Raw genomic sequence first — 23,887 nt, forward strand, 5'->3', positions numbered from 1 at the left:
CTACGTCAGCGACTACTTCAGAGCAGACATCTTACATCTTCAAGATGCAGTTCAATTTTTCGTTACAACTAAAATCTATCGTCTGAGAGATGGAGCAACTTTTTTTTCCTCAAGTGTATCATTCTAATTTTTGTGGTTATAATAGAGTCGGAGAAGGGAGCTACGTACCTAGTTCCGTTTTTTCTTACCGTAAGGATGAGGCTCGATCGGTTCCGCAGCTTATAATTATTTTGGGCTACACAACACTTTTAACTGTAGACATAATAATACAATATGAAAAGAAAAATAAAACTTTATATTATTTATGTAGTTCAAGGGAATATAACTGTTTATAGAAAAATTTCGTGAAAACTTCATAGTTAAACATATTACTAACCATCTCTCTAAACTAAATTTAGGAATGATGGTTTTCCAGGTAATGATTTTAATATTGTGGAAGTTTTAATAAATACATAAAATGAAAATTCGACCATCAGCTCAGCGTTTGTAGCTCTAGTGTATTACGAAACCTTCTAAATGGAGTGTACCGTAAAATCATGACTTTAAGTTTTGTGTTAGTTGAACAAAAAAAGAGTTTTGTGTTAAAAAAAATATATTAAATTAATATATTTATTCCATAGTCGGAATAAATTATAGAGAAAAAGTCCGTAATCTATTGGTACTTAAAATAAATAGAGCATTAATATTAGATGGTGGTGTACTGGTTCTTGAATCATAATAGACTATTATAATTTTCAAATAATAGATGAAATTTGTAGTTGTTTTTTTTTTCCTTTTGTGTATGTGATCAGCATCAATCAACTTAGAGTATATAGTATCTTTTAAAAATCATTATTAACATAGACTTTACATCATGCAACTAAAAACAAATAAATAAGTTCTAATAAATGGAACTCGACCAGCTGATGATGTATACCAGAAAAATTTGAAATTCACAATATTTTCTTGTTAAAATTAATTCGTTAATATAATATCAAATCCGTTATTCTCTTCTTTTCCATATATATCTTAATTTTATCATTATTCTTTTGTAGTGCTTTCGCCATGGCCTTTACATAAATAATCATATTTTATTGAAATAATTTAACGTATAAAAAACTGTTTACACTTAAATAAGGTAGATAAAGATGTATGAACATGGATAAGAGAAAAAACGTGTAACGGAAATTTTTTGCAGTTTGATTTTTCATGTACTTTAAACCCTGGATTTTTCATGTTTAGGCCTTTTAGGGTTACTTCGAAATTGTGTGTAACGGAATTTATGATTAGTTTTTAGTGAGATAAAACAACAAAAAACCATTAATACCATTTTAAAAATTTTGTTGAAGTGAAAATATATGGTAAATACCAAAAAACCGGTAACTAAATTTGGCTCAAAGTCTTTCAGCACTTTCTTACAAAAATATTTCACAGTCGGAATGTATTTTCCATGAAACTACCTTTGAAGGATTATTTTTTGTTCATCAGTTATGTTTTTCATCTAACTACATATTTTAAGCATAACTAAAATAAACAACCATTAAATAATTTTCCGTCTTTGTATTTCCGCTTATTCGATGACAAAATATTTAATGAGTAGAACAATTATGATCCCTCGAGTCAATCCAAAACCCCCACCGTCCCCTTATATAACCAACCAGTGTTAATAAACTAAGAAAATAAAGACAAAATTATCCAAAAGTAAATTCATCGTTTTTTAGAAAAAAAATCCATCGTCTTTCATTTTTGGAAAAAAAAATGACTTTATTTGGTTAAGAAATTACCACTCACTAATAGGCCTACAGAAAGAGAGATAAAACCCAAGGATTTCTGATTATTTGAGTTGTGAAATTGGTACAGGAAAATCAATATCAGTTGATTTTTAAATCTAATAATCAGAAAATATAATTGACTGAAGAAACAATAAAAGCCAAATCCATTCGAAGGGGTTTCTAATCCGAATTAAGTAGGTTGAAAGAAAAAAATGAAACGAACGTAGACATAATACCATATTCAACTTATTGAAGAAACGATAAATAAATCTCTTTACCTTTTGACAAATACGTACAATATTCATTGTTTTGCTATTTTTGTATTTTTCTCTCTAGTTTTTTTTTTTGCGTTTTATTCCCCATTAAATTATGAATGTTGCACACCGAAGGGTTGGTAAAGGGGCTTATATATAACGTGAGAGTAGCTATGTTATTCTCATTTAACCTATATAGATCAACCCTAAGAACTCTCTCTCTCTATATATATATATATATATATATATCTCTCATAATCATCATTCACCAATATCATCATGTCCTCCTCAAACAAAAACTGGCCTAGCATGTTCAAATCCAAACCCTGCAACAAACATCATCATCGTGACGTGGATACTCCATCTAGCATGCCCTATTCTAATTGCAACATACCTTCTCCTTTTTCCTCAGGTTATTTATACATTGTTGTTTTCATGTATATAATAAACCGCGTATGACTAGAAACAAGCTATATAATGTTGTATATATATATATATATATGTTAAGACATGCATGATGATTTGTAAATGGATCTGTGAATCAGATCGTGTACCGGATCCTAAACCGAGATGGAATCCTAAACCGGAACAGATTCGGATACTCGAATCAATATTCAATTCGGGTATTGTTAATCCACCTAGAGAAGAGATTCAAAGAATCCGAACTCGACTTCAGGAATACGGTCAGATCGGAGACGCAAATGTTTTTTACTGGTTTCAGAACCGGAAATCACGGGCAAAACATAAGCTACGTGTTCTTAAAAAAAACCCTAAAATGCTCGGTTGTAACCCTAGCAAGACCAGGAAGGAAAAAATCATTAGTCCTAGTGATAATCCTACTGATCCTTGTTTTGGTTTGGTTAACCATGAAACCGGTTTATTTCCGGGTCAAAACAATGAGTTGGTGATAACTGAACCGGCTAGTTTTTTATATCCGGATGATAATAATCCAAGCTTGACCCAATCAGGGTTTGGTTTTGGTGGTTTTGTTGTGCCGGTGGTAGCTGAGGAGAGGTTGGAGTTAGCCGGCACTAGTAACGGCGTTAATATGAACATTCCGGAGATCAACTTTGGCGGCGGTGAAAATGGTTATTTCCCTAATTCGGTTCCTGTTACTGTTCCATTAACCATCAATCAATCACAAGGTAATCAATCAATCATACATACCAACGATTATTATTTATTTTTCAAGGAATGTTTTTTAACCCAAGAAAAATGATGGGTAAAAAATATTTTATAAATAATACATAGAGTATTGTTTATTCAAATATGTATATGCATATGTTTTGCATAACGAAATACGTAAATATATGGTAAATAAAGATTATTTAACTATCCTAATTAATCTTCTTTTTGACCGAGTAACGCATGCATACGTGTTTTATGGAAATGACGTTTTGGTCTTTTTGATTTGACCACGTACTGTTTAATTTCCAGAATATCTCTCGAGTAAATTGCTTATATTTTTCTACACATGAATTACCTAAAACGTTTTCTATTGATCAATATGATGATGATTAAAGACTCATGGGTTTTGTTTGTGCACGGGGAAATAAAGTATTATCCGGTGGTGGAGATATAGGAGATTATGTTTCTCCAGTGAGGTTGACGGTGTTCATCAACGACATGCCTTTCGATGTGGCGGCAGGACTATTCAACGTCAAAGAGGCTTTTGGAAACAACGCTATGTTGATAAACTCGTTTGGGCAGCCTATTCTCACAGACGAATTTGGAGTTACTTTTCAACCTCTCCAAAACGGTGCTGTTTATTATCTTGTGAGTTTTTAGTGTGATAAGCAAAATTATTTTTAAAAATATGGTTTGAGTCTCTTTTTTTTTTTAATTACTTTAGGGTTGTATTTGATTTTGCAGCTTTAAAAATGAAGATCGAAGATCTGTGGTTTAAGGACGAATATCTAATATAATAAGGGGATGTCTTCGATTTATTTGGTTACCTTGTGTTTTCAAGACTTCGAAAAAGATTTAATTAAAAGTTGGAACTTAGTTACAGCTTTTAATGTTTGTTCCCAATGTTATCCAGTCAATGTCAGTTGTGCATTTCTATTTTATTTTGTTCTCGGAATTTCTTATTTGGTATGTTATTGTAATGTAACGTATATTAATTATTAATGGGGAAATAGATGACATGAGGACGATGAGGACCCGTTGGATCTTTTAAAGATGAACTTTAGGATTAGTTTATTCTCCCGATCTGTAGATTCAGTTATTGGAATATAGTTAAACAACAAACAAAACATTCCTTAGAATTTCAAAAATATCCACTGTTTTTAAATGGTCCGCCAAAATCTTCTTTGAGTTGTTTTTTACATTGGTTATAGTCTTCTTTTTTTTGAATAAAATGTTAAATTTGATTTAAAAAGAAAATGTACTTTTTACATTATGAACCACTTTTCAGGACTTAATTTATGAAATTCGTGAAAACAGTTACTAAACTAAATCACTGTTCCAATCCATGATAAGCCGTCGCAAATCCCTTAGCACATGAAGAGAGTTCAACGACATTATCCTATTCTTGACAAGTCTGCCAATGTTCCTGAAGACTACTTCCGATGGTGTCGAGGTATCTGCATGAAAGTTTAAGAGATTTAAGAGATTTAAGAGAAATCAGATGAAAAACATGATGAGAGAATAGAGAGAGAGACATAAAGAATGAGGAACTTATTTCCTTAATTAGTTTTGTCTCCACATACAATGGTTTTATATTAACATGAAACACAAGAGAGATAGTAAGATTTGCTGGATAATTGGGTATTCTAGGGGCTCCATCAGATCTGAATCCAAATTTAAATATGTGTTCACACCTTAAAGTCAACACTCTCCAACAGCTCTTTTTCGTCACAACAACTCAGCCGCCTCATGTCATAACTCAGTCACCTCATGTAACTCAGCCGACTCATGTCATAACTCAGCCACCTCATGTAACTCAGCCACCTCATGTAACTCAGCCGCCTCACGTCATAACTGAGCCACTTCATGTCAATCTTATTCATGTCTTCATGTCAATACTCCCTCTCAAGCTTTACCACAAAGCATGGTTAAGCTTGGACCTCATGAAGACATCCCTCATTAAAACCTTTTGTGTGAAAAACCCAATGAGACAAAAACACACAAAGGAAAAAGAGTAGATGCTTCATGGCTTAAGGGGATCATGATCTAGTTAAGTCTATGAGCCCCAATCTTGGGTGAATGTACTCACAGACTTTGATGCTTGCTCCTTTGGTGAAGATATCCGCTAGCTGGTCTTCACTTCTAGTGTAGCAAGGTAAAATGATCTTCTGCTCCACAGCTTATCCCACCTTGTGACAATCCACTTCAATATGTTTTGACCTCTCATGAAACACTGAGTTTGAAGCAATGTGGATGACCGCCTGATTATCACAGTGCATTGTGATTGGTGTTGTTGCTTCTATGCCCAAGTCTCTTAGCAGATTCCTTATCCAGATGAGCTCACTAGTAAGCTTCCTCATTGCCCTATACTCCGCCTCAGTACTTGAACATGATACCACTTTCTGCTTCTTGCTCTTCCAAGTGACTAAGTTGTCTCCGATGAAAGTGCAATAGCCTGTAGTAGACCTCATGTCTATCCTATCACCAGCCCAATCTGCATCACAATATCCCACAATCTCTGTGCTCTTCTTGCAACCCATCCATACACCTTGGCCAGGATCTTCCCTTAGATATCTCAAGATCCTTTCTACCATATTCCAATGATGAATCTTAGGTGCTTGCATATGCTGACTGACTTGATTCACAGCAAAGCAGATGTCTGGTCTTGTAATGGTGAGATAGATCAGTTTCCCAACCATCTTCCTATACAACTTGAAGTCTCCAAATGGCTCATATTCAATCTCCCCTCACGCAACACTTTGTAGCCTTCCTCAAGTGGTGTTTTGGCTCCTCTTTCCCTAAGCTTTCCTCCCTTGTTCAAGATATCAAGTGTGTACTTTCTTTGTGATAAGAAAAGCCCCTCTTTAGAGCGGCATATTTCTATCCCTAGAAAGTACTTTAACTCACCCAAATCTTTAATATCAAAAGCAGACTTAAGAAAATCTTTAGTTGAGATGATAGCTTCCTTGTCACTCCCTGTGATGATGATATCATCTACATAAATCAAGATTACCACAATACCTTGCTTGCTTGTGAGAGTGAAGAGAGTATGATCAGGTTCTGACTTTACAAACCCTCTTCCATTAAGGGTTGTGCTCAGCTTGTGATACCAGGCTCTTGGTGAATGTTTTAATCCATAGATTGCTTTCTTCAACCTTAGGACATTTCCAGGCTTGACCATGTCTTCCATACCAGGTGGTGGCCTCGTATAGACTTCATCTTCCAGCTCTCCTTGAAGAAAAGCATTCTTGACATCCATCTGCCACAAATCCCACTCCAAGTTCACAGCAACTGAGAGTAGAATCCTTATGGTATGAAGTTTAGCTACTGGTGCAAATGTGTCTAGGTAGTCTTCTCCATAGAATTGAGTGTATCCCCTTGCCACTAGTCCTGTCTTCTTCCTCTCTGGTTGTCCATTTGCACGGTACTTGATGGTGAAGAGTAGTCTGCTGGTGACTGCTTTCTTTCCTTTGGGAAGCTCAGTCTCATACCAAGTGTCATTCTTGATCATGGCTCCAACTTCATCTCCAACTGAGTTTCTCCATTCTTCATGCTCCATATCTTCTTCATAAGTTGTTGGAACATAGTCTTGATCTAGATTACTGATGAAGACTACATGCTCTTGAGGATAACTTGCAAAAGAACAGGTTGCTTGGATAGGGTGAGCCACTGCATTGTTGTTGAAGTACACTCTAGTGTCAACCCACTTGGATAGTTTCTTCACTCTGGTACTCCTTCTCAGTGGTTGAATTTGTTGAGGTTCTGCTTCATTTCTATCACTTTGCGTCTCCATTTGAGTCTCAACATCTGCTTCTGATTATATCTCATCTCGATCATGCAGATCATGTGCAGGCTGCACATTATTCCCATTGCCCCCCTCATGATCAGGATGAGTGACTCCAACATCTTCTACTGTTTCTTCTACAGCTTGTGTTGGGACTTCCTTGACCTTCTCTGGGTCTTTTGGTAAACTGATGCCAAGATTCTCCATGATACGCCTCAGGTTGTCTGCCCTATCCGAGGGTGTTTGAGATAGATCTTTGAGCTTGTCCCAACTCTTCTCCTCATAATAGCCTCTGGATTTCACAAACTTTACATCTCTGGAGATCAGAACCCTTCTTGATTCTGGAACATAACACTTGTAGCCCTTTTGAGTAGTAGAGTAGCCAATGAACAAGGCTTTAGTACTCCTAGCTTCAAGTTTGTTTCTCAGTTCACATGGCTGCAAAACATAGCACAAACACGCAAGTGATTCAGAAGGGGTTTTCTATGGTTCAATACCTCATATGGAGTACGATCTCCAAGCACTCTTGTTGGTTTGCGATTTATAGGATAACAAGAAGTTATGACTGCATCACTCCAGAATCTCTTGGGCACATTGGTGTAGAACATCATAAACCTAGATACCTCCATGAGATGTCTATTTTTCCTCTCAGCTACCCCATTTTGTTGTGGTGTGTATGGGCAGCTGGTTTGATGAATAATTCCATTTTTAGCTAGATGATTTTTGAAGGTTATGCTTGTGTATTCTTCCCCATTATCTGACCTGAATACTTTGGTCTTAACATTGAATTGATTAGTTATGTAATTCTGGAAATTAATAAAAGCATCTAGCACTCTATCCTTAGTTTGAATCATAGTCAGCCAAGTATACTTAGATTTTTGATCTATAAAGGTGACAAAATATCTATGATTTTCTCTAGAAGTGCATGGAGCAGTCCAAACATCAGAATGTATAAGATCAAAGCAGTTTTCATAGATAGTAGATGACTTAGGGAAAAAGTCTTGCAATGTTTGCCAAGAATACATGCTTCACAGCCATCACTTTTAAAAGAAACATCAGGTAATAAAAGGTTCAGTGCACGAGAATGGGGGTGGCCTAGCCTAGCATGCCATAATACATCATGATCTAAAACATGAATTGAAGTAAAAACATAAGATAAATTGGAGACAGGCTTGATGTCTTCAAGTAGGTACAAGTCCTCTTTTGCAATCAACTTAAGGGTCTCAATATCCTGAAACACAACCTCATTAGGACTAAAAATCACATTGTAATTCAAATCAGTGGTGGCTCTCTTGACTGATAAAAGATTTGAAGCAAACGTTGGCATGTAAAAAGCTCTAGTATCTTTTTCAAACAACTTAAGAGTTCCTACATCTTTAATTGGTATTTTATCTCCATTGGCAATCATGACATTACCTAAGATAGGTTCTATGTTTTTAATTAACTTAGCATCACTAATCATGTGGTGGGAAGCTCCTGAGTCTATAACTAAAGGCTTAACACTACTAGATGTATGCAATTGATGTACTGATGTACCAAAAGCCTTAGGCAATTTATATGATGCACTGAGAGAGATACCAAGTGTGTTACCAGACTCTTTGAGAGCTTTAATGAGTGCATCAATGTCTGACTTCTTGATGGAATCATCTTGTGTAGCTCTCATGGCTGAGCCTCCACTGAATGTCAATGTCTTCCCATCACCATTAGTTGTGTTGCGCACAGAAGTGGATGGTCCCCCCATCTCACCAGAGAAGTTAGCTCTTGCATCAGCTTGGGGAGTTCTTAACTTTTGAGGCTTGAGGTGTGGATGAAGAATCCAACACGTGTCATTGCCATGGCCTTTCTTCTTGCAGTGATCACACACCCAAACTTTCTTATCTTCTGGTTTGTAAGACCCCTTATTAGATGTGCCATAAGCTTTTGTCTCAGTACCTCCCTGAGCTTGGTTAGCCATGGTGAGCTCCCCTTTTCCTCCAAAGAGACCCACTGATCCTTGCTCCCTTTGTATCTGTGCACACACCTCTTCAAGTGATGGAAGTTCCTTACTCCTGAGGATGTGCTTGATTAGATCATTGTACCCTGGATTAAGGGTGAAAAGGAGTGCAAAGACCTTGTCTTGCTCTCTCCTTACATTCAACACATCAGGATTAACAGTCTCTGGCCTTAACATCTCAAGCTCAGCCCACAAGGATCTAAACTTTCCAAAGTGTTTATCAAAGTCAGTGTCCTCTTGACTAAGAGTATTGATAGCTCTCTTGACTTCAAACACTCTACTGATGTTAGAAACATTGCCATACACCTTCTGGAGTGTATCCCATAGCTCCTTGGAAGTTTCACAGCAGGAGTAAGCTTCCAAGATTGAGGTTTCAAGACTGTTCTGGATGATAGACAACACCATGAGATCCTCCTGACCTCTTTTCTTGTCTTCAGCGACACCACCAGCAGCATCTTCTTTGCCATCTTCTCCTAGCATGGTCTTTTTCTTTGGGTTCTTGCCCTCCTCAAGTACCTCCCAGAGTCCTCTGCCTCCAAGAGCAGTTTTGACAAGCTGCCCACAGTAAGTAATTAGTTCCCTTAAGGGTAACTTGAATCACAACCATCTTTGAGTTATTATCCATCAGGAACAGCTCAAGATTAAGCAAGAAAAGAGAGAAAAATAGGTTGATTTGCGGATGAGAAGCTCAAGAACAGTTCAAGAACATCAAGAACAGCCCAAGAACATCTATTATCCAGTGAGTAAAGAGAGAAATTTTGAAAAAATAATCAGAGATTTGCAGAAGTAATGTTTGAGAATGAGTAGAGAGTAAGGTTTCAGGAGCTATTAGACTCTGATACCATGAAAGTTTAAGAGATTTAAGAGATTTAAGAGAAATCAGATGAAGAACATGATGAGAGAATAGAGAGAGAGAGACATAAAAAATGAGAAATTTATTTCCTTAATTAGTTTTGTCTCCACATACAATGGTTTTATATTAACATGAAACACAAGAGAGATAGTAAGATTTGCTGGATAATTGGGTATTCTAGGGGCTCCATCAGATCTGAATCCAAATTCAAATATGTGTTCACACCTTAAAGTCAACACTCTCCAACAGCTCTTTTTCGTCACAACAACTCAGCCTCTTCATGTCATAACTCAGCCACCTCATGTAACTCAGCCGCCTCATGTCATAACTCAGCCACCTCATGTAACTCAGCTGATTCATGTCATAACTCAGCCACCTTATCTAACTCAGCCGCCTCACGTTATAACTGAACCACCTCATGTCAATCTTATTCATGTCTTCATGTCAGTACTCCATAGCATTCCTTTCTCTCTAGATTGCGTAGATGGTTGCATGCATGACATAGCAGGTGAGGAAGAGTTCGACCCTATCAAGCTTCTTCTGTGATACAAAGATTGACGATGTCATTCCAGTTCGTTAAGTAATGGTTTCATATCATGTTTCGTGATAATTTGACCTAGACTGCTGACGAGTAAGGGCAAGAGAAGAAAAATATGGCTGCGTGTCTCCAGATGTTGTTGGCAGAGGACACAACTTCCATCAATTGTCGCATTCCAAACAGCCATTCTTTCTCCCGTGGAAAGACGGTCATGCAAAGCAAACCAAGTATAGAACTGTTACTTTGGTGTAGCGCAGCTGAACCAGAGGCAATTGTGTCATGGAACCGTTGTTTTGGTTGTTCTTATATGATTCCACGTGTCTCTCGTAGTGAAGGACGGCTTGTAGGTGTCTTTCTTTCCCTTCCATAGAATCACATCTTCATCCTTTGTATGATTCAAAGAGAGGAGGTTATGTTCGATTCTGAGCAAAGTCTCAGAACAATGTTGTCTCCTTCTCCTCTTTGTCCAAGCTGTAAAGATCATTATCATTCTTCCCAAGCAATTTTTGATTTTCTCGGGTTTAATTCACAACAAGGCCATAATAAAGCAGAGCAAATTGATATCACTCTAATTATCCTAATGAGTGATTTTTACTCTCTCAAATAATAAGTTCAATTGTAGTACTTAGTGATCGAATCCACAAAGAGCGAGAGCACACAATAGATCTAAAGCAGTAATGATTAAGCTAGACAGTAAATAAATAATTCAGAACTAGCTGATTGTTTGGTGGGTCGGTTGGTTTGTAAACAATATGAGAAAATAGCTAAATCTAGTGTTCATGTAATAAGAATTATAGTGATATAGAATGCCTAACTTATGCAGATGACAATCCTAGAACACGATGTCTAAAACAATATTCTTATATGCCAAAACAATAAGCTAAAAATACATGTCTTTGAAACTTTTTTTTTCAGCACATGTCTTTAAACATGCGTTCATTAATCATTATTCATGAACTTGTCCGAGCACCATCTTCATAGATACATGTAAAATATGTACATATTGTCTTAACTTAATACATTAATTTAGATTCAATTCATGTAAGCAAAATGTTGCAGTTGATCTACTTTCGATTAAGTTTTCTATTAATATTTCTTTTATGAAACTAATAGTTGTGTTAAATTACCAAACTACTCAAAATAAAAATATCTCAAAATTCTACTAAACTAGTTTAAAACCCGCGCGAGATGCATATTTTTATACGCATTATTTTTAGGGAGAATTTCATGTTTACCACTTTCATGGTACCATTATTCATCCTTACCATCACTAAAGAGACATTTTCAAAAATACCTTCTCCGTTAAGTGGCAAAAGACTTTTATACTCTTGTTTTCCATATATATAATAAATAATTATTTAAATAAAATAAATAATAATAATATTATTTTTTAAGTTTCCGAATTATTCTTTTTCAAATTCAAATTTTTTTAAATTTTTTTAAGCATTTATTCATATATATATTAGAATCCTGAATTTCACATTCCAAAAATCATATCCCACCCCTCAACTCTAAACGCTAAGTCTAGATTAGCTAACCATAGGTGTGTAAATGTTTTTTACCCTTCATTAAAAGTGAGGGTAAAAGTGGTTAGTGTAAACATGAAAAGTGGTACTATGAAAGCGGTAATTGTAGCAATTTTCTTTATTTTTAGTATTATTATAACATTTTTACATATTTTGAAACAAATTAATAAATATATGTTGAATATTTAAAAACTATTGACTGTTACATGTATAATTAAATTGACAAAAATACATAAATTAAATAAATCACGTTTGTTTATTTACAATCATTTTGTAGTAAATATATTTAAACAATTACTTTCTCTATTTTGGATTGTATGTAATTAAATTTAAATAATATTAACATAGATATTTAGTATATTTTTAATATGAATATCTATGAAATGAAACTTCCTAATTATATGATTTTATGGTCATTTTTATTTTTTAACAAAAGTTTTAAACCATTAATAACAAAACCTTTAATGTGGATTTTTAATATTTTAATAATTTATAATCCTTTGAAAATTCAATGCAAATTTTGAAATTAAATATTAAGTTCTTAATTTCAAAAATTTTAAACCATTGATCACAAAATTTTCAATATGAGAATTTTAACATTTTCGTAATTTACTCGCTTTTAAAATTTTTAAATATAACATATACGAAAAATCTAAAATTTTATTATATGGTTAATATGATTTTTTATTTTTTTTTAATAATATAAAATTAAACAAAAATAATTGAGAATATGTAAATTGTTATTCAAATCTTTATTATTAAAATTATTAATTGTCAAATATATATTTTATTTACTTTTGGTAACTCTGTAACTTTTATTTAAGGAAAGAATGAAAATATTAATTATAGATTGTTAATTAATTTATTGTTAGTTTTAATGAGAAGTATATAATCTATGTTTGGTGGACCAACATATTTCTTTAGAGACTTTAAGAAGCATTATAGTGATGACACGTGTCATACCTAAAATGTTGTAATGGTTTTCTTTTAATATATATGAGATATTTCATGGAGAAATGCATAATTATGAACTTATAGACCTAGGTAGTATAAACTATTTAAGAAAAAGTCAGCCATAAAAATATTTTGCAGCGCAAAGAAAACTATGTTATGATGAACATGCATTTGGGATTCTCAAATCACATTTCACAATCGTAAAATGACTAGTTTTCTTTGGTGTAAAAGACTGGGTTCTATGTTCCCAAAATCTCGTTTCACAATTTGGGGATCTATTTATACATATATGTTTTCTTGTAACTGGTTTCATAAATGCAAAAGAAGAGAAAAAAGATTATTCCATACCTAGGTCGGATTGGTTTTTATGGGCGAGGCTCATTGAGTGAATTTCCAACCCACATTTATAAAGATCAAATAGAATCAGATACATTAAGGTCCGAAAGCCATATGTCAAGAACTTTAACGATCATATCAACTTAGCAGCAGCACTGATTTTAACAGTAGTTTCACCTCTTTACCGTGAATCCTAGCATTATAAATAATCTCTCTCAATAAGAATTGAATCCGAGTGGCAAAGTACCTACTAGACACTCCTTTAACACTAGGCCAACACCTGATTGGTCAATGAGCATCAGGTTAGTTTCAAGGTTCGATCCCCACCGAAAGCACCAAAGGTTGAGTGTTGAGTTCAAAGTGATAATTAATGAATGATTAGGAATAAGTGAGTCAGAAATTTGGTTTATATTAGAAGTAAATCAAGGTCCAAAAGAGGTTACAAATATAACGCGAGTTCGATATTCGAATCGAGCTCGAGATACAAAAAAAGATCTGGTTCGCTAAGTTCTTTCTCTACAATCTCTCTATCTCTCTTCAAGGAAAGTCTATACTTTGCTCGTTCAGAAAAAAAGTCTTCTTTTATAGCCATTGTGTAGATCAGATAAGACAAAAAACAGCTCGTCATCCTTACTGATGAGGTCATATATTCGGTCTTTATCAGGTGAAGTCACGTATTCTCTGCGACGTGGGTTTGCCTCGCTCCGTCCCAAAGCATTAAATGTGAATCACTTTGTCGTCCGTACTCGTTAACCGGTCAGCATGCATGTCTTGAGTATGGGCTTCGGCTCGTCGTTGAGTCACCGCTTTCTATCTGTTGTCCTTTAATTTTTTGGGTGTTTCGTGCGAATGGGACTTAGATTAAGTCGGGACGGACATTGATGGGGGTGAAAAACCCACCTTCAACAATAATAAAACCCACAAAGATAACTACATAGATCCACATTGAACCATGAAGATCATTATGTTGTTTTAACAAGACTTTGAACTGGTCAAATAAAGAACTATGTTGTTAAGAGACATAGTTGCATAAGTGCCGAAGAGAGAGCCGGATTATCACCTCGAAAGCTTGCCAACTGGTTGTTTATTAGGCGATTGAAATTATTACATATTTCATCGATGGACTAGAAAGTTTGACGATAGAAACGATTATTGCGTTCCATCCAAAAAGAATATTATTGCTTTTCCAATATAGGAGAATTAAGCTTTTATAATACCTATTTATAGTTAATGTCTGAAGCTGAATGAGAAAGTTGTTAAAGGTTATTTGAGGTACTAGCGCGGGTCTTGAAGCTGCTCTTGACAAAAGCTGCCAACAGAAGTAGTATTCAAAGAAAAAATGGTCCTTTGATTTTGGAGCAGAACTGCAAAGAAGGCATGATGGTTCAATAGACAAACTCCACTTCAAAATTTGATCCATAACAAGGGACGTGATAGGTAAAAAATTCAATAGGATAATTTAATTGCAAGTACAATTCGAGTTGCTATAGTAAGAGTCAATCCAAACTAGAAGTGTTCAAATTAAATAGAATGCAAGTTGTCAATTAAGCTAAGCAAAAAATGTGGATTTTACAACAACTAATGATTAAATAAACAACTCAATTTCAATCAAGATACTGACCAAAACAAATTTTAATCACGGTTTAAAGATTAAATGCATGTATGGGATTAGGTAATGGATTATAAATTAGTGACTTCTAACTCAGAATGCTAAACATGATCAACTAACAAGCTAGCTTCTTCAACTTAAAATCACACAAATAAATCAATTCATTTATGACATCAATTCATATGTTAATCATGTATTTAATATCAATTTACATTAGTTAATTACACTCAAACATGCATTGAAAACAAGTCTAAATACTTTTTAACATTCTTACCATCAATTTTCATTGACTAAGCATGCGAAAGTAAAATAAATTATGAGATGCATTTAAATATTTCATCACAAATTTATCGGATATGAAATAACCTAAAATCTAGATTAATATTAGCTAAATATAATATAGCATTAGATATATGTCATGTGTAAGAAGCAACGTCAAATCCCATGGGTAATCTAGTGGATACAAAATATTTACATAAACATTTTGGAGTAATCAAACACTATGTAGAAGTTTCCTAATCAGAAGATGGTGTGATATTTAATTAGTTGATTAGGGGTATACGTTTGGATACCCATTCAGGTTCATATCAGTATTTCGGGTACATATATCTTGGTATAGAGATATAGAACCCGTTCAAGTATTTTTACACTTCGGATAGGTTTTGAATATTTGTAGTTCAGGTTCGAGTACGTAATTTGGATCAGATTCGGGTTTTGTATTTTTACAAAGTTACATAGTTCTTAAAAAATGTTTAAATGTTTAAATCGAAAAATTATAAATTATAATCTTAAATCATGAAACAAACTCAAGAGCATCCATGTATCACTGATCCTTAATCGCCTAACTCAAACAAAAACAAAAACAAAAATGTTCGAAGATGAATCATATGTGATTCTCTTCCCCGTCGTCCATGGAGAAGAAGAGAAAGAGAGTAAGTTTTTTGTAGTGTTCATTTTGATTAATTTGAATATCTTTTGGATTAGCTTTCAGATCGTAAATATTGGGGACCTTAACCGACTTCAAAAGTTCGGCTACAATGAATAATGAGAGATATAGGTTTAGATTAAGGTATATATATGTTCAGATGACTTCGGATTGTGCATTGGATTTCGAATATATCCGATCAGGTTCGGATATGATGTGTCCTAAATCAGCAGCAGAAACAAATCAAGAAGGCTTGGCTTATGGGTCTGGATTAAACGATATGGGCTTCAGAATTTATCAAAAATATTTATATGAACATGTTTCAGCCTTAAAAAAAAAGGCCCAACAAGAAAATACAAGTCATTGGCGTATAATATATCAATCTGGCGGTAATTCAGAGACCGTCGACCATGCAAAAGGACACGATCAGCCGAAGAGTTTTGTGATCACAAATTTCCAAATTCGGTCAAAGTATTGGTCTTTGGTCTTTAATCAAGTTTACAATATTTATGAGTTTTCAAGTTTCTAGGTTTTGACTAAACCTTTTGTATGCCAACCTTTTGTATTTCTCGCCTATTATATAAAAGTCATTTGATCAATGAAATGAAATGAAATAAGGTTTCAGTGAATATTTTTGGAAACCTGTGAGAGAGATTCTCATGTTTGTTCCTTCGGGAACTTTTCGATCTTTGGTGGATTCCGAGATCAATCGGCTTATCAAGTGAATTTCATCCTCATTTGTGGTGCCATTCTACCAATTAAAGGGTGTTCATTTGGTGTTTAAACAGTTCAGGTGTTGAGTTTCATATACTCCACATTAGTTCTGCATCAGACTTCATCTGGAGGTTCCATCGTCTATCTTCTTGTTGGATCGTCGATAGCATCAGGCATTGTATTTAATATACCTTTTGTTGGATCTACACGACCCTTAGAAACTTAGGATTATCCAAACTAGTTCGGCAGAATGATCCTTCAATTTATGGGCGTATCAGAATATCCAAACTTGTTGAAGACGAAACTCAATTAAATATTTTGCTTTTCAGATATCCAAATTTGTTGAATACAAAACTAAGTCAAATATTTGCTATTTTTTGTTCGGATTTCGGATCAGATTTTCAGATTAGATTCGGGTGAAATTCTCAGGTCTAGCAGATGATAAATATGTATGCATCAATTGGGAAACCATTTAGAAGAACAAAAAATATTTTTTTAAAAAGAGAAAGAAATGGATTATGAAAAAATGGAGATAGTGCGTAAGAGATCTTCAATGTAAAATTCCATTTTTTCTTCCAAAATAGAGTAAAAGTGAAAATAAAGTAAAATTGCTCAAACTCTATTTCATTTCTCACTCTATAATTGGAGTGATGAACAGACAAAAAATAAATTACTCCAGCGTTGAATTGGAACATTCTTTACTCTATATTCACTTTTACTTCATTTAAGAAGAAAAAAATGGAGCGGTGATGTAGATACTCTAAGGAAGAGTTGGCTAGAATTATCGAGCCAACGTTGTTTATAGTTTTTCAATCGGATGCTAAAGAGTCACTTTAATAACTTTCAAATGTATTAAGATCCACACGGAGTAAATAGGCAAAGGCTGTACCTGTTTACCAATTGAAAATGAACAAAAGTAAAAAACAACACATCTTAGTCGCTGAGTCTTGTTTTGTTTTAGTTATAAATTAGGGTAGTTCTCCGATGAGCTTGGAACACTTGGCTCATTTGCGAGCATCGACTTTCTTCGCGTCTCTCGCTACAATAAAAGTAAGACATTAAAATAAGATCAGAAACAGTAATTTTTAAAAACAAATAATGTTTTGTTTTACCTGCTTTTTCCTCTTCTCGCTTCTTGGCAGCTTCTTCTCTCTGTTGGCGAATCAGAGCCAAACGATCTGTACACAAACACACACAAGGGATAAGATAATCAAATAGGCTCATCTGGTAACAAAGAAAGAGAACAAGAGGTCCATTGTTTTTTTACCTAAATCCTTTCTTGCTTGCTCGGTTTTGCCTTGCTCCTGCAACCTCATGTATCGCTCATGAGCTCGTTGCTTCTCTAGCTCCTCCCTGCAGAAGATCATTTAAGATGGAACTGTTAAGAAGCTAAGCTACTCAATATCAAATGTTGAATGTTCAGTATTAGCAACAAACCTTTCACGCCTTGAGAGTTCAGTGGTTTTACTTGCCTAATCAACAAATGGGAACAACAGAGAGAAAAACACAAAGATATTAAGACAAAACATATTTATATATATGGAGAGATTCACAGAAAGTGATTACACAGAGAAGCTTACATCAAGGTCTCTCGCTTTCAAGGTCTTTGGCTTAGCTCTGTTAGGGTTATCAACTTCGATTAGAGCTTCATGTCCTTTCTTCTTCACCTGATGTTGTTATACAAGGTAAACTGTAAAGCAATGATAATAGATGAACAAAGGCCACATAACATTACAAGGGGGTTCCCACTCACATCAGATTCATCTTCGGATTCTTCTTCTTCAGATTCCTCTTCAGACTCCTCTTCGATATCTTCTTCATATTCAGCTTCTTTCTGATAATATCATCACACAGAAAAAATACAAATCATTCACCACACACGTAGACAAACAAACAAACAAACATATAAAACATGTAAGAGAAAACAACCAAAGTACCTGCTTGAACGAGCGAGGACGTGCAGCAGAAGTGCCAGCAACTGCATAACACCAAAAAAAAACACACAACATCAATCTTGAAATATACAATCCCTAGAAAATAAACCCAAAATTCACCAAAAACTGGACCAGTCAAATTCAATTGAACACATTAAGGCAATCCTATTGATCTTCCGAGACAGAAACTTTACAAAAGCCAGCAAAAGTGAATCAAGTCATCAAAGAGAGTAGCAGAGCAACAGTTAAGAACTTAACCAAACCCTATCTATCAAACACAAACATTCGGTACGAAACAACGCAACAGCAAATCAACACCGTGTACCCAATGATTATCTAACACGTGTAGTATAAATCTACAGAGCAAAAAGAAATCAATAGATCGAGCAAACGAAATTAGGGCAAATATGAAATGTTTTCCACAAAAGCCAAACACATAAACGAAACGAAACCTTACGTATCTCAGCAGCACTAGAGAATCGGCGTTGGCCTGTAGGTTTCCCCTTGAACTTGCCTCTTCCCATCGTCTCCACAAAACTCAAATTCCGAAAGAGAAGAAGAGATCAAAAACTGGTAAAAGAAGGAAACACAGAATCGGATTCGAAAGCGAATGAGAATTGGGTCTTCTTGATTCAAATTAGTGGAGGAGGGATCTCGTCTTCTCTTTTTATTACGGTCACACCACACCACTACCAGACGAAAACCCTAAAAGCACCTCTCACTTTTGTGGATTCTGTGTGTTTTAAGTATTGATTATAGTTGCTCCTCTGTGTTACGGTGTACTTAAAGATCGTCTTAATCTATTGATCGAACGGTCATTTTCTCGTTTTGTACTATGGTAGCTTACATATATTTCCTTCTAATAAATATTTATCACCATATTTATTTTAAATATGTTTGTTTTACTATATTTCGAAAACTTTGACAAAAATGAATTTTTTTTAGATTAAATGTACTTTAATGGTGATATATAAACTTTTATATAAAGAAATTGTACATGTGAGGAAATATGATTTAGACGAGTTAGATGATATTATTTTGATAGTTGTGGCTGGTTGGTTTTTACAGATAATATCAAAATTTGTGGCTTGTTGGTCTACGGTCGTATCATCTAATCTAATAAAAAGGATTTACGTTTTCTACTTAACTCTTAGTTTTGTTCAATAATTATTTTCTTATACCACTGATATTAAACATTAGAGTTTTGACTTTTAATTAAATACATCTAATCTAATAAAAGGGAAGTACATTTTGTACTTAACCCTTAGTTTTGCTCAATAATTACTTTCTTATGCCACTGATATTAAACATAGAGTTTTGACTTTTAATTAAATACATCTAATCTATTAAAAGGGAAGTACATTTTGTATTTAACTCTTAGTTTTGCTCAATAATTACTTTCTTATGCCACTGATATTAAACATAGAATTTTGACTTTTAATTAAATACATGATTTGCCTTATTAATAAACTTGAAAACTACTAAACCAATTCATCTTCCGTTACCAACAATCACAATATCAAATCATTCACATAAGCAACACAAGATTTTTTAGGTTTTTTATCTTGCAAATCACGTTTAAAATCATATCATTTAACCGGACTAACTTGTTAAGTATTTTATGGGCTTGGTCAATTAAAATATAATTAAAGCCTAATCCACATATATTGTGATGAAAATAAAGTTTTAACATTGTAATTAAGTTTTGGCCCATTTCAACAAATTAATTACCAAATAGTTATTTTTTTATTTGCCATGTTGTTAATATAATACATATCGTTTATATATCAACCCATCTATTTATAATTTATGTAAGATGTTTTATTTTGAAAATTTTGAATTATAAATTTACATAAATATATAATTACATTATAAATAGGATAATGTAGTTAAGTATTACTAATTGACAAATATCTTATCTAATAAATCGTTTTGATTTGTCTAATATCCCATCACGATATAAACAATCAATAACAAATTTAGAAACAATTATTTTTTTATGTTAGGTTTAATCTTGGTAATAAAATGAACCGAGTTTTCTTTTGGGTTTACATCAATCCAAAAACAAAACAAAAAATATATGAAACAGTAACATCAATGTTTAACATCTATTAAGTTTGAACATATATCTGCGCGGACGCGAGGGTTCAAAATCTAGTAATTTTTAATAGTTGTGTTTTTTTTTTGAGAATGAATATAGTGATGATATAAGTAAATACACATGTGACTTTTAGCTTGATGATATATCACATGTCTAATATTCATATCATATTCGATTATTAAAAATAAGTAGGATGATAGCACATAATAAAATTTAATTTTAAATAAATAAAAATATTAATTAAATTAAATTTTATGATAAAAATTCTATTATTTTAAAAATAATTATTGATCTGTACGGCACAGAAAAATTCCTAGTTCCTATTTTTTTTTTTGTCAGCTCCTGGTTCATATATAAAAACTGTAAATTGACATGTGGTGACATATAAATCATTTATATAAAAAGGATTTGTTATAACATTTGTTATAACAGTATATTTTTAAAATTCTTAAATTTTTTTGTCAGTTACCGTTTAAGCTAGATCAAATTTTAAAATTCTTAACTTTAAAGCTAACACTGAAAGTATTTTGATATTATCTGTACAAACCAACCAGCCACAAATTTTCAACCATAATTCTCTATAGAAAACAAAAAAAAAGGAAATATGACTCAAAACTTGATTTTAACCCAAAATGTATACTCAAATTTGAATCAAATACAAAGTAACCCAAAAGACTAGTGAAATTACAACCAGCATCTTATGACCAAACAAAAAACCAGAATTTATTTTTACGATTATAGCCATGTAAAGTCTTCTGAGGTTTTGTAAGTCTTCAGGAAGTCTTCTTATATAGTAGATCTTAAAAATAATTTATAAGTTTTATAAAAAAATATTTTGATGGGACAAAAAAATTGAAATCATGTAATTTTATAAATATTTATAATTGATATAAATTAAGATCTAGTAATACTGAATTGTTTTCAATATAGATTAGTGAATGTAGTGTGTCATGGTATTCTTTGGTTAAAGTTTTGGTAACATATGTTGTGGCATTGCATGTATTCTTAGGGTTAGATTTCGAAATCTTAACTTTTTTTTGAAAAATTAAATTTTGACTTATATGTGTATAGTTTTGTGTATATTAAACACTTTTAACGTTGATTTTAAGTTTTTTTTTAATGAAATGTTAAATTTATTGATCACTTTAAAAGAATATATGTACAACTATATTGAGTTCAAAAGATTAAACTTAGAAAAGAAACTGAAACTAATCAGGCTAAGTTGTACTATCGTGTGCTTCAAACCATCGGATCATCAGGCCCTGCAGTCGCGGGTTGCAGGCATACTTGAGGGAAGTGATACGGTTCCTTACGGTCTTATCGATCAACTTTGCTAGCAGAGCCACTGACTTGTTGCTGGTGTTGTGCTTTCTTTCATTACGTTCACGCCAGATTAGGTAAACAGACACTTGGAAGACCAGTCTCAGAAAGATAAAAGTGACTCGATCGTACGAACCAGTGAGCAGTCGAGACAGAGTTATGTCCCAATCAGGATCAGTTTCCAAGCCAAACAGATTCCCTGTCACTTTCAACCAAACCATAAACGTATAGGGGCAAGCAAAAAATATGTGATCTCTTGTCTCATCTGGTTCCATACAGAAAATGCAGCACTGCGGTTGCCCCCAACTGCTTGTACGACGACCTGTGGAAAGCCTATCACGGATGGCTAGCCAGGTGATGAAAGCGTATCGAGGAATCCCTTGCGAAAACTGGGTAAACGACCTATTTCCACACCATAAGTATCATATAGTAACAGTTCTACACAATTTTTCAACTTCGACCTAATTCCACATATTAAAAGTATTAAACCCTATTTCTCGCCAATCTAAAAGATCAAAACCCATATCTTCATAATATATTAAGTATGAACTAAAATCAACACAATCCGATTTAGATCGGTCTACTATTCAAAAATTTGAAACTTAGCCAATGGCTAACCTAATTGAATCGATACAATCTGATTTTAAAAATTTACCAAAGTCTGATTGAGAAGTTAGGTCGGGTTTGCATTTGGATCTCAGGTTGGCCCGGGTTTTAAATTCGGTCCAAAACATACTAACTTGGTATCGGTTTACGTTCAAACCATTTAAACCAAGTCAAACCTTCATATATAAGGATATGAGTTTCGATCTTTCTGACTGGGGAGAAATAAGTTTTAGTACTTCTAATATGTGGAACTAGGTCGAGGTTAAAAGATTCTGAGGAACTGTTACTATATGATACTTCTGATGTGGAACTAGGTCGTTTACCCGCGAAAACCAGACCAACTCGCTCCAATTCACCTTGTTCTTAGACTGTCGGATCTGGTGCCAAGTTTCAGAAGCCACAAACCTGGAACCATAATTACCATCCCTTCTCTTCCATAGAACTGCATCTCTACCGTCTGTTAAGCAAATGTTAAATGCTTTAATGTTGACAATCAAGGAGAGGAGATTCGGGTCCCTGCATCTACGAAAGTGCCATAGGCCCTCATGAAATATCTCACTGATATGAGCCTCCCTTCTAATACCCAGCCTTTGCGTACTAATCTCTCCAGCAACCTCGATCAGACGACCTCTAGGATACCATATATCAGTCCAAAACCGAGCAGTATTGCCATCATTCACTTCATATCTCAGAAAACTTTTTGCCATAGAACGAATACGCAGCAACTTTCGCCACAATCAAGACCCCAACCCAGTGTCTTTGACGTCCCAGAATGTGCCTTCACGAAGCAACTTGATTTTAAGTTTTATGAAGTGTTTGTTTCTAGTTAGTTAGTTATTTTTGAGTTTAAGGTTTAAGTGACTTAAGTTTTTCAACAAATAATGCACTAGAAGACTTTCACGGAAGTCTTCTAGGCGAATAGTAAATTTAAGGTCTAGAAGACTTTCAAGTAAATCTTCTAGGAAGTATTTCAAGTAAGTCTTCTTGAAAGTTTTCTGAATTGAAAGTATATAACCTTATTGGAATTTTTGTCTCTCTATATAAAGAAAATTTACATACTCATTTTCTTCTTCTCAAATGGTTGCAACAAAAATGTAATGTTTCTCATTCTAAAACACTCCGGCCTCTCTCTAATCTCTTTGAACTTAAAAACACTAAACTTTATACCAATTTCTTATTTTTATCTCATGTATTGTTACTGGTTTATTTTGTTTTTGCAGGTTTTTCATTACATTGTTCTCATCTTCTACTCCCTTAAAAGTAGATATATAAATCATATTTTTTTTGAGTTGGTAACCTCTTGTTTCTTAAAGCTCTTATCTTTTGAAAACTCTTTTTGTTGTTTTAATTCTTACCTTATTTTTTAAGCTTTTCAATGTTTTGAAGCCATTTGAATGCTTTTGGATATGCATGTGTTTCAGATCTGAGACAAATTTGAAAGACTTCCAAGGAAGCCTTCTCAGAAGTCTTCTAACATTTAATGCACTAGAAGACTTTCTGGAATTCTGACTTCTTGGAATTCATATGACGGAGTATTCTCTCATGCCTTATTTTTCATAAC

The 23,887-nt window shown here is 33.9% G+C and overlaps 3 protein-coding genes across 4 annotated transcripts; 1 reads left to right on the top strand and 2 right to left on the bottom strand.

Moving 5' to 3' along the window:
* The first annotated feature begins 2,117 nt into the window (after window positions 1-2,117).
* LOC106380253 (WUSCHEL-related homeobox 8) lies at window positions 2,118-4,152 on the top strand. Of its 2 annotated transcripts, XM_013820048.3 has the most exons (4): window positions 2,262-2,417; window positions 2,551-3,150; window positions 3,564-3,781; window positions 3,878-4,152. In XM_013820048.3, exons 1-4 carry the CDS (start codon window positions 2,285-2,287, stop codon window positions 3,881-3,883), a joined length of 957 nt encoding a protein of 318 aa, XP_013675502.2. In that variant the 5' UTR covers window positions 2,262-2,284; the 3' UTR covers window positions 3,884-4,152. The 2 variants fall into 2 exon arrangements, with proteins under 2 accessions (XP_048603844.1, XP_013675502.2); XM_048747887.1 differs by lacking the exon at window positions 3,878-4,152 and having other exon boundaries at window positions 2,118-2,417; window positions 3,564-3,793.
* A 13,031-nt stretch (window positions 4,153-17,183) lies between these two features.
* Window positions 17,184-19,091, bottom strand: LOC106381777 (28 kDa heat- and acid-stable phosphoprotein). Its single transcript, XM_013821714.3, has 8 exons — window positions 18,757-19,091; window positions 18,303-18,343; window positions 18,119-18,199; window positions 17,946-18,032; window positions 17,803-17,837; window positions 17,633-17,718; window positions 17,478-17,543; window positions 17,184-17,404 (listed from the first exon to the last, which is right to left on the bottom strand). Exons 1-8 carry the CDS (start codon window positions 18,821-18,823, stop codon window positions 17,370-17,372), a joined length of 498 nt encoding a protein of 165 aa, XP_013677168.1. The 5' UTR covers window positions 18,824-19,091; the 3' UTR covers window positions 17,184-17,369.
* A 2,526-nt stretch (window positions 19,092-21,617) lies between these two features.
* Window positions 21,618-23,033, bottom strand: LOC106378416. Its single transcript, XM_013818545.1, has 2 exons — window positions 22,732-23,033; window positions 21,618-22,122 (listed from the first exon to the last, which is right to left on the bottom strand). Exons 1-2 carry the CDS (start codon window positions 23,031-23,033, stop codon window positions 21,618-21,620), a joined length of 807 nt encoding a protein of 268 aa, XP_013673999.1.
* Between the last annotated feature and the right edge of the window lie 854 nt (window positions 23,034-23,887).

Source organism: Brassica napus, chromosome C2, assembly GCF_020379485.1.
Source record: "Brassica napus cultivar Da-Ae chromosome C2, Da-Ae, whole genome shotgun sequence".
NCBI classification, from domain to species: Eukaryota; Viridiplantae; Streptophyta; class Magnoliopsida; order Brassicales; family Brassicaceae; genus Brassica; species Brassica napus.

Coding starts and splice junctions, on each gene's coding strand:
- LOC106381777 (XM_013821714.3), bottom strand. CDS start 18,823: ATGGGAAGAGGCAAGTTCAAGGGGAAACCTACAGGCCAACGCCGATTC. Junction 18,033..18,118: donor AATCCGAAGATGAATCTGAT/GTGAGTGGGAAC, acceptor TAACAACATCAG/GTGAAGAAGAAAGGACATGA. Junction 17,719..17,802: donor GAACTCTCAAGGCGTGAAAG/GTTTGTTGCTAA, acceptor GATCTTCTGCAG/GGAGGAGCTAGAGAAGCAAC.
- LOC106380253 (XM_048747887.1), top strand. CDS start 2,285: ATGTCCTCCTCAAACAAAAACTGGCCTAGCATGTTCAAATCCAAACCC. Junction 2,418..2,550: donor ACCTTCTCCTTTTTCCTCAG/GTTATTTATACA, acceptor TCTGTGAATCAG/ATCGTGTACCGGATCCTAAA. Junction 3,151..3,563: donor AACCATCAATCAATCACAAG/GTAATCAATCAA, acceptor GGGGAAATAAAG/TATTATCCGGTGGTGGAGAT.
- LOC106378416 (XM_013818545.1), bottom strand. CDS start 23,033: ATGGCAAAAAGTTTTCTGAGATATGAAGTGAATGATGGCAATACTGCT. Junction 22,123..22,731: donor GATGGTAATTATGGTTCCAG/GTTTGTGGCTTC, acceptor GTGTGGAAATAG/GTCGTTTACCCAGTTTTCGC.